Below are 13,163 nucleotides of genomic sequence, written 5' to 3' on the forward strand. Positions count from 1 at the left end.
TCAGTTCTCAGTATAAACCTATCTGCAGCTTCAGTTCTCAGTATAAACCTATCTGCAGCTTCAGTTCTCAGTATAAACCTCTCTGCAGCTTCAGTTCTCGGTATAAACCTCTCTGCAGCTTCAGTTCTCGGTATAAACCTATCTGCAGCTTCAGTTCTCGGTATAAACCTATCTGCAGCTTCAGTTCTCGGTATAAACCTATCTGCAGCTTCAGTTCTCAGTATAAACCTCTCTGCAGCTTCAGTTCTCAGTATAAACCTATCTGCAGCTTCAGTTCTCAGTATAAACCTATCTGCAGCTTCAGTTCTCAGTATAAACCTATCTGCAGCTTCAGTTCTCAGTATAAACCTCCCTGCAGCTTCAGTTCTCAGTATAAACCTATCTGCACCTTCAGTTCTCAGTATAAACCTATCTGCAGCTTCAGTTCTCAGTATAAACCTATCTGCAGCTTCAGTTCTCAGTATAAACCTATCTGCAGCTTCAGTTCTCAGTATAAACCTCTCTGCAGCTTCAGTTCTCAGTATAAACCTATCTGCAGCTTCAGTTCTCGGTATAAACCTATCTGCAGCTTCAGTTCTCGGTATAAACCTATCTGCAGCTTCAGTTCTCAGTATAAACCTCTCTGCAGCTTCAGTTCTCAGTATAAACCTATCTGCAGCTTCAGTTCTCGGTATAAACCTATCTGCAGCTTCAGTTCTCAGTATAAACCTATCTGCAGCTTCAGTTCTCAGTATAAACCTATCTGCAGCTTCAGTTCTCAGTATAAACCTATCTGCAGCTTCAGTTCTCAGTATAAACCTATCTGCAGCTTCAGTTCTCAGTATAAACCTATCTGCAGCTTCAGTTCTCGGTATAAACCTATCTGCAGCTTCAGTTCTCGGTATAAACCTCCCTGCAGCTCCAGTTCTCAGTATAAACCTCTCTGCAGCTCCAGTTCTCAGTGTGAACCAGTGCAGCATTTACAGATTCCAGTATAGACTATCACACCGGATTGTAGTATATGCCAGTGCTACCCCCTAATGCCACATTTTAAACTTCTTTGCAGCTTCAGTTCTCAGTATTATTACCCCCAGTGCAGCATTTATAGATCCCAGTATACAAAACATATTTCCAGACCCTAGTGTAACGCTAGTGTTGCACAATTATGAGTTGAAGTCCCGATTTCAGTATAAACCAGAACAGTAGCCCTAGGCACCAGTACAGCCCAGAACAGCATCCAAAGACATCCGTATACACCTGCACAGCGGCTCTATACCCCAGTATAAAATGGTAGAGCCATTCCAAATCCCAACATGACCTGCACAATAGCTTTATATACCGGTGTAAATCAGCAGTACATCTTCAAGTTTTAATATCTCATAATAAATTAGCCGAGATCTATGAGACTCTTATATAAACCTGCTCATCAACTTCACCCTCCAATTTAACCAATACAGCACTTTCAGATCCCAATTTAACCAATACAGCACTTTCAGATCCCAGTATTAATCTTCATGAAAACCAGTGCACCTACTCACAATCCCAGTGTAAATCAGGAGAGTTTCTGACCCCTATAATAATCACAGCAGCCCAGAATAGAATCTTGGTATAACATATCACCTCTCTTCAATCTCATCATGATACCCAGTTTCAGATCCCAGAATAAACCCAGCAAATAGCATTAAGCCACTTTGTACAGGCCCCATACTAAATAGTGTGAGTTTTGTTTACTCTTCACTGTGACCCCAACACATGTAATACAATTACACCTTTTTGTTTTGGACACATAAATGTCACAATTAAAAAAAAATGGTTGAATAATTAGATTTCCTTATGTTTTCCATGAGAGCATATTGTTAGCACTATATAGCAGCATTGCTTGCTACATGACATAGTTACAAACATCCAAGAAGAATAAAATACCAGCACTATAATTATAGTAATTGCTATATGGGATCCGACTAAAGTAAGGTACAACCCCATCCAAAATACCAATATAAAAAAAGGAAAAAGTAATGGGTTTGTGCTGCTATTAGGCTAAAATGTTACTTTTATTAATTGTATAAAATACCTCTGACATGAGGGACTAAAAACAAAATAACCCCCCCCCCCCCCGTATTATCAGGAACATGGAGTAACTGAGAACAAGCTGCATAAATCCCATAGAAGAGGGAAAGTACTGACTAGAATGCAACAGAAAGAAAGTCAGTGCTCTCCAAACATCCCAGCAATGCACTACTGGGAGCTAGCTGAACGAGTTCCTGGCCAATAAGCTGTTGGTTACATTTGGCATTGATAACAACCACGTAGGCCCAAATGCATTTGTCTGCCTTTCTTTTGTTTCTACCTTTCCTGTCACTGCCCCCACCCCCCCCCCAGAGGTTCCAGTTATCGGCCAGGAACTTGTGGGGGTGTTACTCGTTTTCTTGTTACTATGGGGTGGGTAGTTTGTGTTTAGTCCCTCATCATGTCAGAGGTGTTTTATACAATTAATACATTTTAGCCTAATAGGAAAAAACATTCTTTATATACTGTGTATGTATATATATAAGAGCTAGGAAAAGGAGGGGGCACTCTCAGGATTTATATACATCAAAGTTAGTTTATTGTTTAGTGGTGTTGTGTGCGGCTGCAAGTCTCCGTTGTGAGTTGTTCATCTGTCTTGATGAAGGCTTCTATGTAAGCCGAAACGTCGACCTATCCTTATGACTTTCTAACGTTGTTGTTATAAACAATAAACTAACTTTGTATATAAATCCTGAGAGTGCCCTCCCTTTCCTAGCTCTTATCTACAATCCATTGAGGATTGCACCCACGTGCTTCATTATTAGTTGAAGCTGGAGTGCTGGAACACGTGCTAATTGGATAATATATATATATATAGTTACATACATTGTTGGATACACTGCTGCCATGAAATACTCAACAGATGGGCACGCTCCCGAGCCTATGTTAGTATGCTCTCATTGAAAAATGCTAAGTTTAAAACAAAATGGTTTTTTTTTTTTAAATTTTACACTCTGTCCAGATAATGAACGTTTCATTTTGATTTCCATGTCTCTTTAAACCAAGGATGGCCAACTGGCAGCCCGTAGACCACATGCGGCCACCCTGCACTGGTTTTTGCAGACCCTGTGAAAAAGCAAAACGGAGAACGTACCCCATAGATTTGGGGACTAGGAATAAGCAGAAGTAGATAATGCTTCATTACCTATGAGAAACATGAGTTAAATATGCAGTACAGCATCTCTGATGGAAATGAATTTGCTGTTGTATATATTGTTTATTGAATATGACCCTTTCTTCGCTTGTCACAGAGATACTTATGGAGCCAGCAGAGTGTCGGCAGCAGCAGAACGGGTGGAATTTAACTTGATTTTGGTTCATCTAGATCTTAAAGGGGCGCCACCCAAGGTCTCTTATCTAGCAGAGGTAACATCATGGGATACAACATACCGCCATCCTCTCCTAGATCAAACTGACTTATGCTCTTCCAGATCAGTGATAGCGAGTGGTGAGCTAAGGGTCCAAAATGTGTTTAGTCAATAAAATGGAACATTCATACTTTATAATAATACTCCTCTTTATATTTGGGTTATCACTGTACTAGCAGGTTTAGCCAATGAAATAGCACAAGGTCTATATGGTGTCATTACAGATGTCTTACTGTACAGATATGTGCATCTGATGTCACGTGAATAAGACAGGCCCAGATTAAAAGAAAGCTCACAATCCAAACTTAAATAAATGTAGTAGTTATAACAAAAAATGAAAAAGAAACGTTAAATCCTCAAGTGATGTATTTACCAATATAAGCACAACCTATGCAATATAAGTATATACATAATTACTCTCGCTCAATAATACAGGATTAGTTGATAAACACTGTCCTATATTCACTAATGATGAAGACATTTTAAATGTACTTATATTAACTAATTTGCTGTTATCTTGGAATTCTTTATTGAAGAAGCAGCAATGCACTACTGGGAGCTAGCTGAACAATACCATGAGGCATATGTGTGCAGCCACCAATCAGCAGCAGCTCCTGAGCCTAACAAATTAGATAATAGAAGTTAATTAGAAAGTTATTTAAAATGACATACTCATGAAAGGACAAATAAATAGTAAGTAAGTTGTGCCAAGCCAATAGCTAGTAAGCTGTTGTAAAAAATCACTTTTAGCAGGAATTTAGCCCAGATGGTAATATCGAAACTGCCGTAATATTGCAGCAAAACTGTCGCAGGGGCTATATCTTAGCCATAGACACAGTGTGGTCAGAGCAATGATGCAGGTGATATTGCAGTCGGTGTGGTGAACTTCCATTAACCCTATAGATGCAGAAGCCTATATAAATCTGTTCCTAATTGGTCACAGCACAGGAGAAAAGAAATTCTTTAAGTGGTGTGTTTCTGAACGGCAAAATATGTCAAATACTTATATGCAAATCTTTTTGTAATACAGTCAAGGTGGATTTGATTTAAATCACTAGTCGGTAAGACCGATATAAATCGATTAAAATCATGGTTTTCATTTTTAGAATAATAACTTTTCAGATTATTTTTCCGGTTATATCATTAGATATACATAGATAGATCATTGAAATTATTGACATTATTTGGAGGTGAACTATCTCCAGTTTAAAAGGTTAATCATTCATATTTGATCAACTTTTCAGCTGTACTTTATTGGAAATAGAAAAATAATGATTACCTTAATAATATCAATTTAAATAGTTTTACTTAGCTAAAGAAAAATAGCCATTTATAACAATTTAAATAGTTTTATTTAAAGGGACAGTCTACACCAGAATTGTTATTGTTTTAAAAGATAGATAATCCCTTTATTACCCATTCCCTAGTTTTACATAACTAACACATTTATATTAATAAACTTTTTACCTCTGTGATTACCTTGTGTCTATGCCTCTGCAAACTACCCCTTATTTCAGTTCTTTTGACAGACTTGCATTTTAGCCAATCAGTGCTTACTCCTAGGTAACTCCATGTGCATGAGCACAGTGTTATCTATATGACTCACTTGAACTAACACCATCTAGTGGTGAAAAATTGTCAAACTGCAATCAGGTTAGAGGTTTCTTTCAAGGTCTAAGAAATTAGCATATGAAGCTCCTAGGTTTAGCTTTCAACTAAGAATACAAAGTGAACAAAGCAAAATTGGTGATAAAAGTAAATTGGAAAGTTGTTTAAAATTACATTCTCTATCTGAATCATAGACAGATGCAGGTAAGCCAGCGAGTCATACAAAGCGCTAGTTGTAAAATTTCTTAAAAACTGCAGCAGACAGAGATAAAGGGTCGCCGGGCCTTACTCATAGACATATTTTTGGATTAACCAACATGACATTTAAGTAATATGTAAAACAATCTCATTGGATGCTGCAAGTAATTTACATAATTAACTTCATGGACTTAAAGGGACAGACCATCCCAAGCACTATGTATGAATCTCTAGTTCATTCATGTTGGTACATAGCACCCTATTATAACTTAAAGGGACACTGAACCCAAATTTTTTCTTTCGTGATTCTCTTATCTAACTTGCTTTGTTCTCTTTTGTAGCTGCTTTTCACTGTCTCACCCAATGTGTTCAGCTAGCTCCCAGTAGAGCATTCTTCTTCTTCAACAAAGGATAGAAAGAGAATGAAGCTAATTTAATAATTAAAGGAAATTTGATAATTGTAACAAATTCACAGTTTTGAGAACTTCAAAACCAATAATATCTGATAATATCTTCAAGATAGAAAAAATGCCCAAAATAATCAGACATAAACCTCTGGGAGAGCAGGACATTGTGATGGGATTAATGGAATTCATTTTCCAAAAAATTACACATTACAGCCATGAATATGCAGCATCTTGCTATATAATTAAGCACTCATCTTTATTTCAGGATGAATAACCTTTATATTATATCTTAAATAGAAAATTTAAAAGCAATATATTCTATTTAAATACAAAAAAAAATCTGATTTAAATTTAATATAATGATTCTTTTTATTATTTTTTTAAAATCATTGCTTTTATTTCACCCTGAATACAGTTCTTAATTGCTGATATATGTCATGCGAATTTAAACAAATTAGTTTGAATGTTCTTTTAGCAAAAAAAGGGTGAGAATCATAAGAATCATAAAAAGAGTGACCTAATTGCTGTGCACAAGCACTTTACATCTAATTGTGTGTTCCCTGCAGGTCTTCCCACTGTTTTCCGCCCTGGGAGCGAATGGCTTGCTGATAGAGTATGAGGATACGTTCCCTTACTGTGGGCAGCTGGCGTCATTACAGGCGGTGCATGCTTACAGGTAAGAAACAGAATAAACGCTACTCATCCTGAACGCTCACACTACATGGATCCTGCAGACATAGAATTCTATATTTCTGCTGATTCTCACACAGATAGTCTGTCCCTTTTCATTTTCACAGATTGTTTATAGTATACGTAGCCTAAAGATTACAAGTTGGGTAATACTAATTGTGCAGGCCTCATTAGGTTTTGGTTAAATTGCCTTTATATTTGCAGTAGCAAGAGGAAAAGCAGTTGTAGTGTTTTTATTGCTTATTATTACAAGTCGTGATGAAATATCCTTGACTTGGTATTACCTATCATCCCTTGCTTTTGTGCTTTCAAATACAGCATAAATTAAAGGGACACTGAACCCAAATTTTTTCTTTCATGATTCAGATAGAGCATGAACCATTTTTGGGTTCAGTGTCCCTTTAAGCATTGTATTAAGGCTCAATAAAAGGGCAAAGGGGTTAATAAGAATAAAAGGTTTGAGATGTTGGAGAAGGGGGTATAGGGATACAATATATGAAAGGGGGGAAAGGGTCTGTATGTGTATACGTGTGTATATGTGTATTTGTTACATCTAATATTATAAACTAGCATGGAAAGTGTATAATAAAGAAAGCTTCACTACCTGAGCAGAGGTTTTGCGCCAGAGCAACTTGGCGCATGCGCTTTTACTGTTGGCCTTAAAAGAAATCAATTACCTAAGGGAACTTACTGTGTGATCTATATGAATCATGAATGCTTTTATTTTGACTTCTTTGTCTATTTTAACGCTTGTCTGGTAATATATGTCCCTTTCCCGTGGAGGAAAGCCAGCAGTTACGTGAAATAATCTGTCCTGAATGACCTGTGTGTTACCCGTTTTCCTTTATTCTCTACAGATCAGTTGTCTCTTTTCATTAGGGCTATAGCAACTGTGCCCCATATAAATAATTTGCAGTAAGTAAATGAGTTGTATGAGCCTGCATTCAGCGTATAATAAATGTCTTCCCCAGCCCACAAGAAATTGCGGAAATCTTACAGCTGGCGAAGCTTCATCGCCTAGAAGTCATCCCGCTGGTACAAACATTTGGTCACATGGAGGTAAGAAGTGTGCGGGCAGTGGGCTTGTCCTGTTATTGCACAGCTAATGTTGCACTTTTTTGTCCCTTAGTTTGTGCTAAAGCACAGGGAGTTCTCCCACCTGCGGGAAGTTCCGGCTTATCCCAACAGCTTGAACCCACACAGAGAAGAGTCGCACCAGCTGCTGCAGGCTATGATTAGCCAGATGATGGCGCTGCACCCGGGCGTCCGCTGGCTCCACATTGGCTCTGATGAGGTAGAAATATTATTATCCAGTTAGTGTGCAACTGTTAGTATACAGGCAGTATAGTTAGTTTACAACTGTTAGTATACAGGCAGTATAGTTAGTTTACAACTGTTAGTATACAGGCAGTATAGTTAGTTTACAACTGTTAGTATACAGGCAGTATAGTTAGTGTGCAACTGTTAGTATACAGGCAGTATAGTTAGTGTACAACTGTTAGTATACAGGCAGTATAGTTAGTGTGCAACTGTTAGTATACAGGCAGTATAGTTAGTGTGCAACTGTTAGTGTACAGGCATTATAGTTAGTGTGCAACTGTTAGTATACAGGCATTATAGTTAGTGTGCAACTGTTAGTGTACAGGCATTATAGTTAGTGTGCAACTGTTAGTATACAGACATTATAGTTAGTGTACAACTGTTAGTATACAGGCAGTATAGTTAGTGTGCAACTGTTAGTATACAGGCATTATAGTTAGTGTACAACTGTTAGTATACAGGCATTATAGTTAGTGTACAACTGTTAGTATACAGGCAGTATAGTTAGTGTGCAACTGTTAGTATACAGGCAGTATAGTTAGTGTGCAACTGTTAGTATACAGGCAGTATAGTTAGTGTGCAACTGTTAGTATACAGGCAGTATAGTTAGTGTGCAACTGTTAGTATACAGGCAGTATAGTTAGTGTGCGACTGTTAGTATACAGGCAGTATAGTTAGTGTGCAACTGTTAGTATACAGGCAGTATAGTTAGTGTGCGACTGTTAGTATACAGGCAGTATAGTTAGTGTGCGACTGTTAGTATACAGGCATTATAGTTAGTGTGCGACTGTTAGTATACAGGCATTATAGTTACTGTGCAACTGTTAGTATACAGGCAGTAAAGTTAGTGTGCAACTGTTAGTATACAGGCAGTATAGTTAGTGTGCGACTGTTAGTATACAGGCAGTATAGTTAGTGTGCGACTGTTAGTATACAGGCAGTATAGTTAGTGTGCAACTGTGCAACTGTTAGTATACAGGCAGTATTAGTGTGCAACTGTTTGTATACAGGCAGTATTAGTGTGCAACTGTAAGTATACAGGCAGTATAGTTAGTGTGCAACTGTTAGTATACAGGCAGTATAGTTAGTGTGCAACTGTAAGTATACAGGCAGTATAGTTAGTGTGCAACTGTTAGTATACAGGCAGTATAGTTAGTGTGCAACTGTTAGTATACAGGCATTATAGTTAGTGTGCAACTGTTAGTATACAGGCAGTATAGTTAGTGTGCAACTGTTAGTATACAGGCAGTATAGTTAGTGTGCAACTGTTAGTATACAGGCAGTATAGTTAGTGTGCAACTGTTAGTATACAGGCAGTATAGTTAGTGTGCAACTGTTAGTATACAGGCATTATAGTTAATGTGTAACTGTTAGTATACAGACATTATAGTTAATGTGCAACTGTTTGTATACAGGCATTATAGTTAGTGTGCAACTATTAGTATACAGGCAGTATAGTTAGTGTGCAACTGTTAGTATACAGGCAGTATAGTTAGTGTGTAACTGTTTGTATACAGGCAGTATAGTTAGTGTGCAACTGTTAGTATACAGGCAGTATAGTTAGTGTGCAACTGTTAGTATACAGGCAGTATAGTTAGTGTGCAACTGTTAGTATACAGGCAGTATAGTTAGTGTGCTAGTGTGCAACTGTTAATATACAGGCAGTATAGTTAGTGTGCAACTGTTAGTATACAGGCAGTATAGTTAGTGTGCAACTGTTTGTATACAGGCATTATAGTTAGTGTGCAACTGTTAGTATACAGGCATTATAGTTAGTGTGCAACTGTTAGTATACAGGCATTATAGTTAGTGTGCAACTGTTAGTATACAGGCATTATAGTTAGTGTGCAACTGTTAGTATACAGGCAGTATAGTTAGTGTGCAACTGTTAGTATACAGGCAGTATAGTTAGTGTGCAACTGTTAGTATACAGGCAGTATAGTTAGTGTGCAACTGTTAGTATACAGGCAGTATAGTTAGTTTACAACTGTTAGTATACAGGCATTATAGTTAGTATGCAACTGTTTGTATACAGGCATTATAGTTAGCGTGCAACTGTTAGTATACAGGCAGTATAGTTAGCGTGCAACTGTTAGTATACAGGCAGTATAGTTAGTGTGCAACTGTTAGTATACAGGCAGTATAGTTAGTGTGCAACTGTTAGTATACAGGCAGTATAGTTAGCGTGCAACTGTTAGTATACAGGCAGTATAGTTAGTGTGCAACTGTTTGTATACAGGCAGTATAGTTAGTGTGCAACTGTTAGTATACAGGCATTATAGTTAGTGTACAACTGTTAGTATACAGACATTATAGTTAGTGTGCAACTGTTAGTATACAGACATTATAGTTAGTGTGCAACTGTTTGTATACAGGCAGTATAGTTAGTGTGCAACTGTTAGTATACAGGCAGTATAGTTAGTGTACAACTGTTAGTATACAGACATTATAGTTAGTGTGCAACTGTTAGTATACAGGCAGTATAGTTAGTGTGCAACTGTTAGTATACAGGCAGTATAGTTAGTGTGCAACTGTTAGTATACAGGCAGTATAGTTAGTGTGCAACTGTTAGTATACAGGCATTATAGTTAGTGTGCAACTGTTAGTATACAGGCATTATAGTTAGTGTGCAACTGTTAGTATACAGGCATTATAGTTAGTGTGCAACTGTTAGTATACAGGCATTATAGTTAGTGTGCAACTGTTAGTATACAGGCAGTATAGTTAGTGTGCAACTGTTAATATACAGGCAGTATAGTTAGTATGCAACTGTTTGTATACAGGCAGTATAGTTAGTGTGCAACTGTTAGTATACAGGCAGTATAGTTAGTATGCAACTGTTTGTATACAGGCAGTATAGTTAGTGTGCAACTGTTTGTATACAGGCAGTATAGTTAGTATGCAACTGTTTGTATACAGGCAGTATAGTTAGTATGCAACTGTTTGTATACAGGCAGTATAGTTAGTATGCAACTGTTTGTATACAGGCATTATAGTTAGTGTGCAACTGTTTGTATACAGGCATTATAGTTAGTGTGCAACTGTTAGTATACAGGCATTATAGTTAGTGTGCAACTGTTAGTATACAGGCAGTATAGTTAGTATGCAACTATTTGTATACAGGCATTATAGTTAGTGTGCAACTGTTAGTATACAGGCAGTATAGTTAGTGTGCAACTGTTAGTATACAGGCAGTATAGTTAGTATGCAACTGTTTGTATACAGGCAGTATAGTTAGTGTGCAACTGTTTGTATACAGGCATTATAGTTAGTGTGCAACTGTTAGTATACAGGCAGTATAGTTAGTGTGCAACTGTTTGTATACAGGCAGTATAGTTAGTGTGCAACTGTTAGTATACAGGCAGTATAGTTAGTGTGCAACTGTTTGTATACAGGCATTATAGTTAGTGTGCAACTGTTAGTATACAGGCAGTATAGTTAGTGTGCAACTGTTTGTATACAGGCAGTATAGTTAGTGTGCAACTGTTAGTATACAGGCAGTATAGTTAGTGTGCAACTGTTTGTATACAGGCAGTATAGTTAGTATGCAACTGTTTGTATACAGGCAGTATAGTTAGTATGCAACTGTTTGTATACAGGCAGTATAGTTAGTATGCAACTGTTTGTATACAGGCAGTATAGTTAGTGTGCAACTGTTAGTATACAGGCATTATAGTTAGTGTGCAACTGTTAGTATACAGGCAGTATAGTTAGTGTGCAACTGTTAGTATACAGGCAGTATATTTAGTGTGCAACTGTTAGTATACAGGCAGTATAGTTAGTGTGCAACTGTTTGTATACAGGCATTATAGTTAGTATGCAACTGTTAGTATACAGGCAGTATAGTTAGTGTGCAACTGTTTGTATACAGGCAGTATAGTTAGTGTGCAACTGTTTGTATACAGGCATTATAGTTAGTATGCAACTGTTAGTATACAGGCATTATAGTTAGTGTGCAACTGTTAGTATACAGGCAGTATAGTTAGTATGCAACTGTTTGTATACAGGCAGTATAGTTAGTATGCAACTGTTAGTATACAGGCATTATAGTTAGTGTGCAACTGTTAGTATACAGGCAGTATAGTTAGTGTGCAACTGTTAGTATACAGGCAGTATAGTTAGTGTGCAACTGTTAGTATACAGGCAGTATAGTTAGTGTGCAACTGTTAGTATACAGGCAGTATAGTTAGTGTGCAACTGTTAGTATACAGGCAGTATAGTTAGTGTGCAACTGTTAGTATACAGGCAGTATAGTTAGTGTGCAACTGTTAGTATACAGGCAGTATAGTTAGTGTGCAACTGTTAGTATACAGGCAGTATAGTTAGTATGCAACTGTTTGTATACAGGCAGTATAGTTAGTATGCAACTGTTAGTATACAGGCAGTATAGTTAGTGTGCAACTGTTAGTATACAGGCAGTATAGTTAGTGTGCAACTGTTAATATACAGGCAGTATAGTTAGTGTGCAACTGTTTGTATACAGGCAGTATAGTTAGTATGCAACTGTTAGTATACAGGCATTATAGTTAGTGTGCAACTGTTAGTATACAGGCAGTATAGTTAGTGTGCATCTGTTAGTATACAGGCAGTATAGTTAGTGTGCAACTGTTAGTATACAGGCAGTATAGTTAGTGTGCAACTGTTAGTATACAGGCAGTATAGTTAGTGTGCAACTGTTAGTATACAGGCAGTATAGTTAGTGTGCAACTGTTAGTATACAGGCAGTATAGTTAGTGTGCAACTGTTAGTATACAGGCAGTATAGTTAGTGTGCAACTGTTAGTATACAGGCAGTATAGTTAGTATGCAACTGTTTGTATACAGGCAGTATAGTTAGTATGCAACTGTTAGTATACAGGCAGTATAGTTAGTGTGCAACTGTTAGTATACAGGCAGTATAGTTAGTGTGCAACTGTTAATATACAGGCAGTATAGTTAGTGTGCAACTGTTTGTATACAGGCAGTATAGTTAGTATGCAACTGTTTGTATACAGGCAGTATAGTTAGTATGCAACTGTTTGTATACAGGCATTATAGTTAGTATGCAACTGTTTGTATACAGGCATTATAGTTAGTATGCAACTGTTTGTATACAGGCATTATAGTTAGTATGCAACTGTTTGTATACAGGCATTATAGTTAGTGTGCAACTGTTTGTATACAGGCATTATAGTTAGTGTGCAACTATTTGTATACAGGCAGTATAGTTAGTGTGCAACTGTTAGTATACAGGCAGTATAGTTAGTGTGCAACTGTTAATATACAGGCAGTATAGTTAGTATGCAACTGTTTGTATACAGGCATTATAGTTAGTGTGCAACTGTTAATATACAGGCAGTATAGTTAGTATGCAACTGTTTGTATACAGGCATTATAGTTAGTGTGCAACTGTTAATATACAGGCAGTATAGTTAGTATGCAACTGTTTGTATACAGGCAGTATAGTTAGTGTGCAACTGTTAATATACAGGCAGTATAGTTAGTGTGCAACTGTTAGTATACAGGCATTATAGTTAGTATGCAACTAT

At 37.2% G+C, this 13,163-nt stretch overlaps 1 protein-coding gene and 1 long non-coding RNA gene across 3 annotated transcripts in view; one reads left to right on the forward strand and one right to left on the reverse strand.

Moving 5' to 3' along the window:
- HEXD (hexosaminidase D) overlaps nt 1-13,163 on the forward strand; it is a 93,881-nt gene that overhangs the window by 7,874 nt on the left and 72,844 nt on the right. The window contains exons 2-5 of the mRNA XM_053709780.1: nt 3,297-3,411; nt 6,193-6,302; nt 7,288-7,375; nt 7,446-7,610. Of these exons, the coding sequence (XP_053565755.1) occupies nt 3,297-3,411; nt 6,193-6,302; nt 7,288-7,375; nt 7,446-7,610 (478 nt within the window). The remainder of the gene's footprint in view (nt 1-3,296; nt 3,412-6,192; nt 6,303-7,287; nt 7,376-7,445; nt 7,611-13,163) is intronic.
- The window catches only part of LOC128656105 (uncharacterized), a 46,633-nt gene continuing 40,985 nt past the window's right edge, over nt 7,516-13,163 (reverse strand). For both annotated transcript variants that reach the window (XR_008401972.1, XR_008401971.1), the window contains exon 3: nt 7,516-7,602. This is a non-coding gene — a long non-coding RNA (uncharacterized LOC128656105). The remainder of the gene's footprint in view (nt 7,603-13,163) is intronic.

The sequence above is a fragment of the Bombina bombina genome, chromosome 1 (assembly GCF_027579735.1).
Source record: "Bombina bombina isolate aBomBom1 chromosome 1, aBomBom1.pri, whole genome shotgun sequence".
NCBI lineage: Eukaryota > Metazoa > Chordata > Amphibia > Anura > Bombinatoridae > Bombina > Bombina bombina.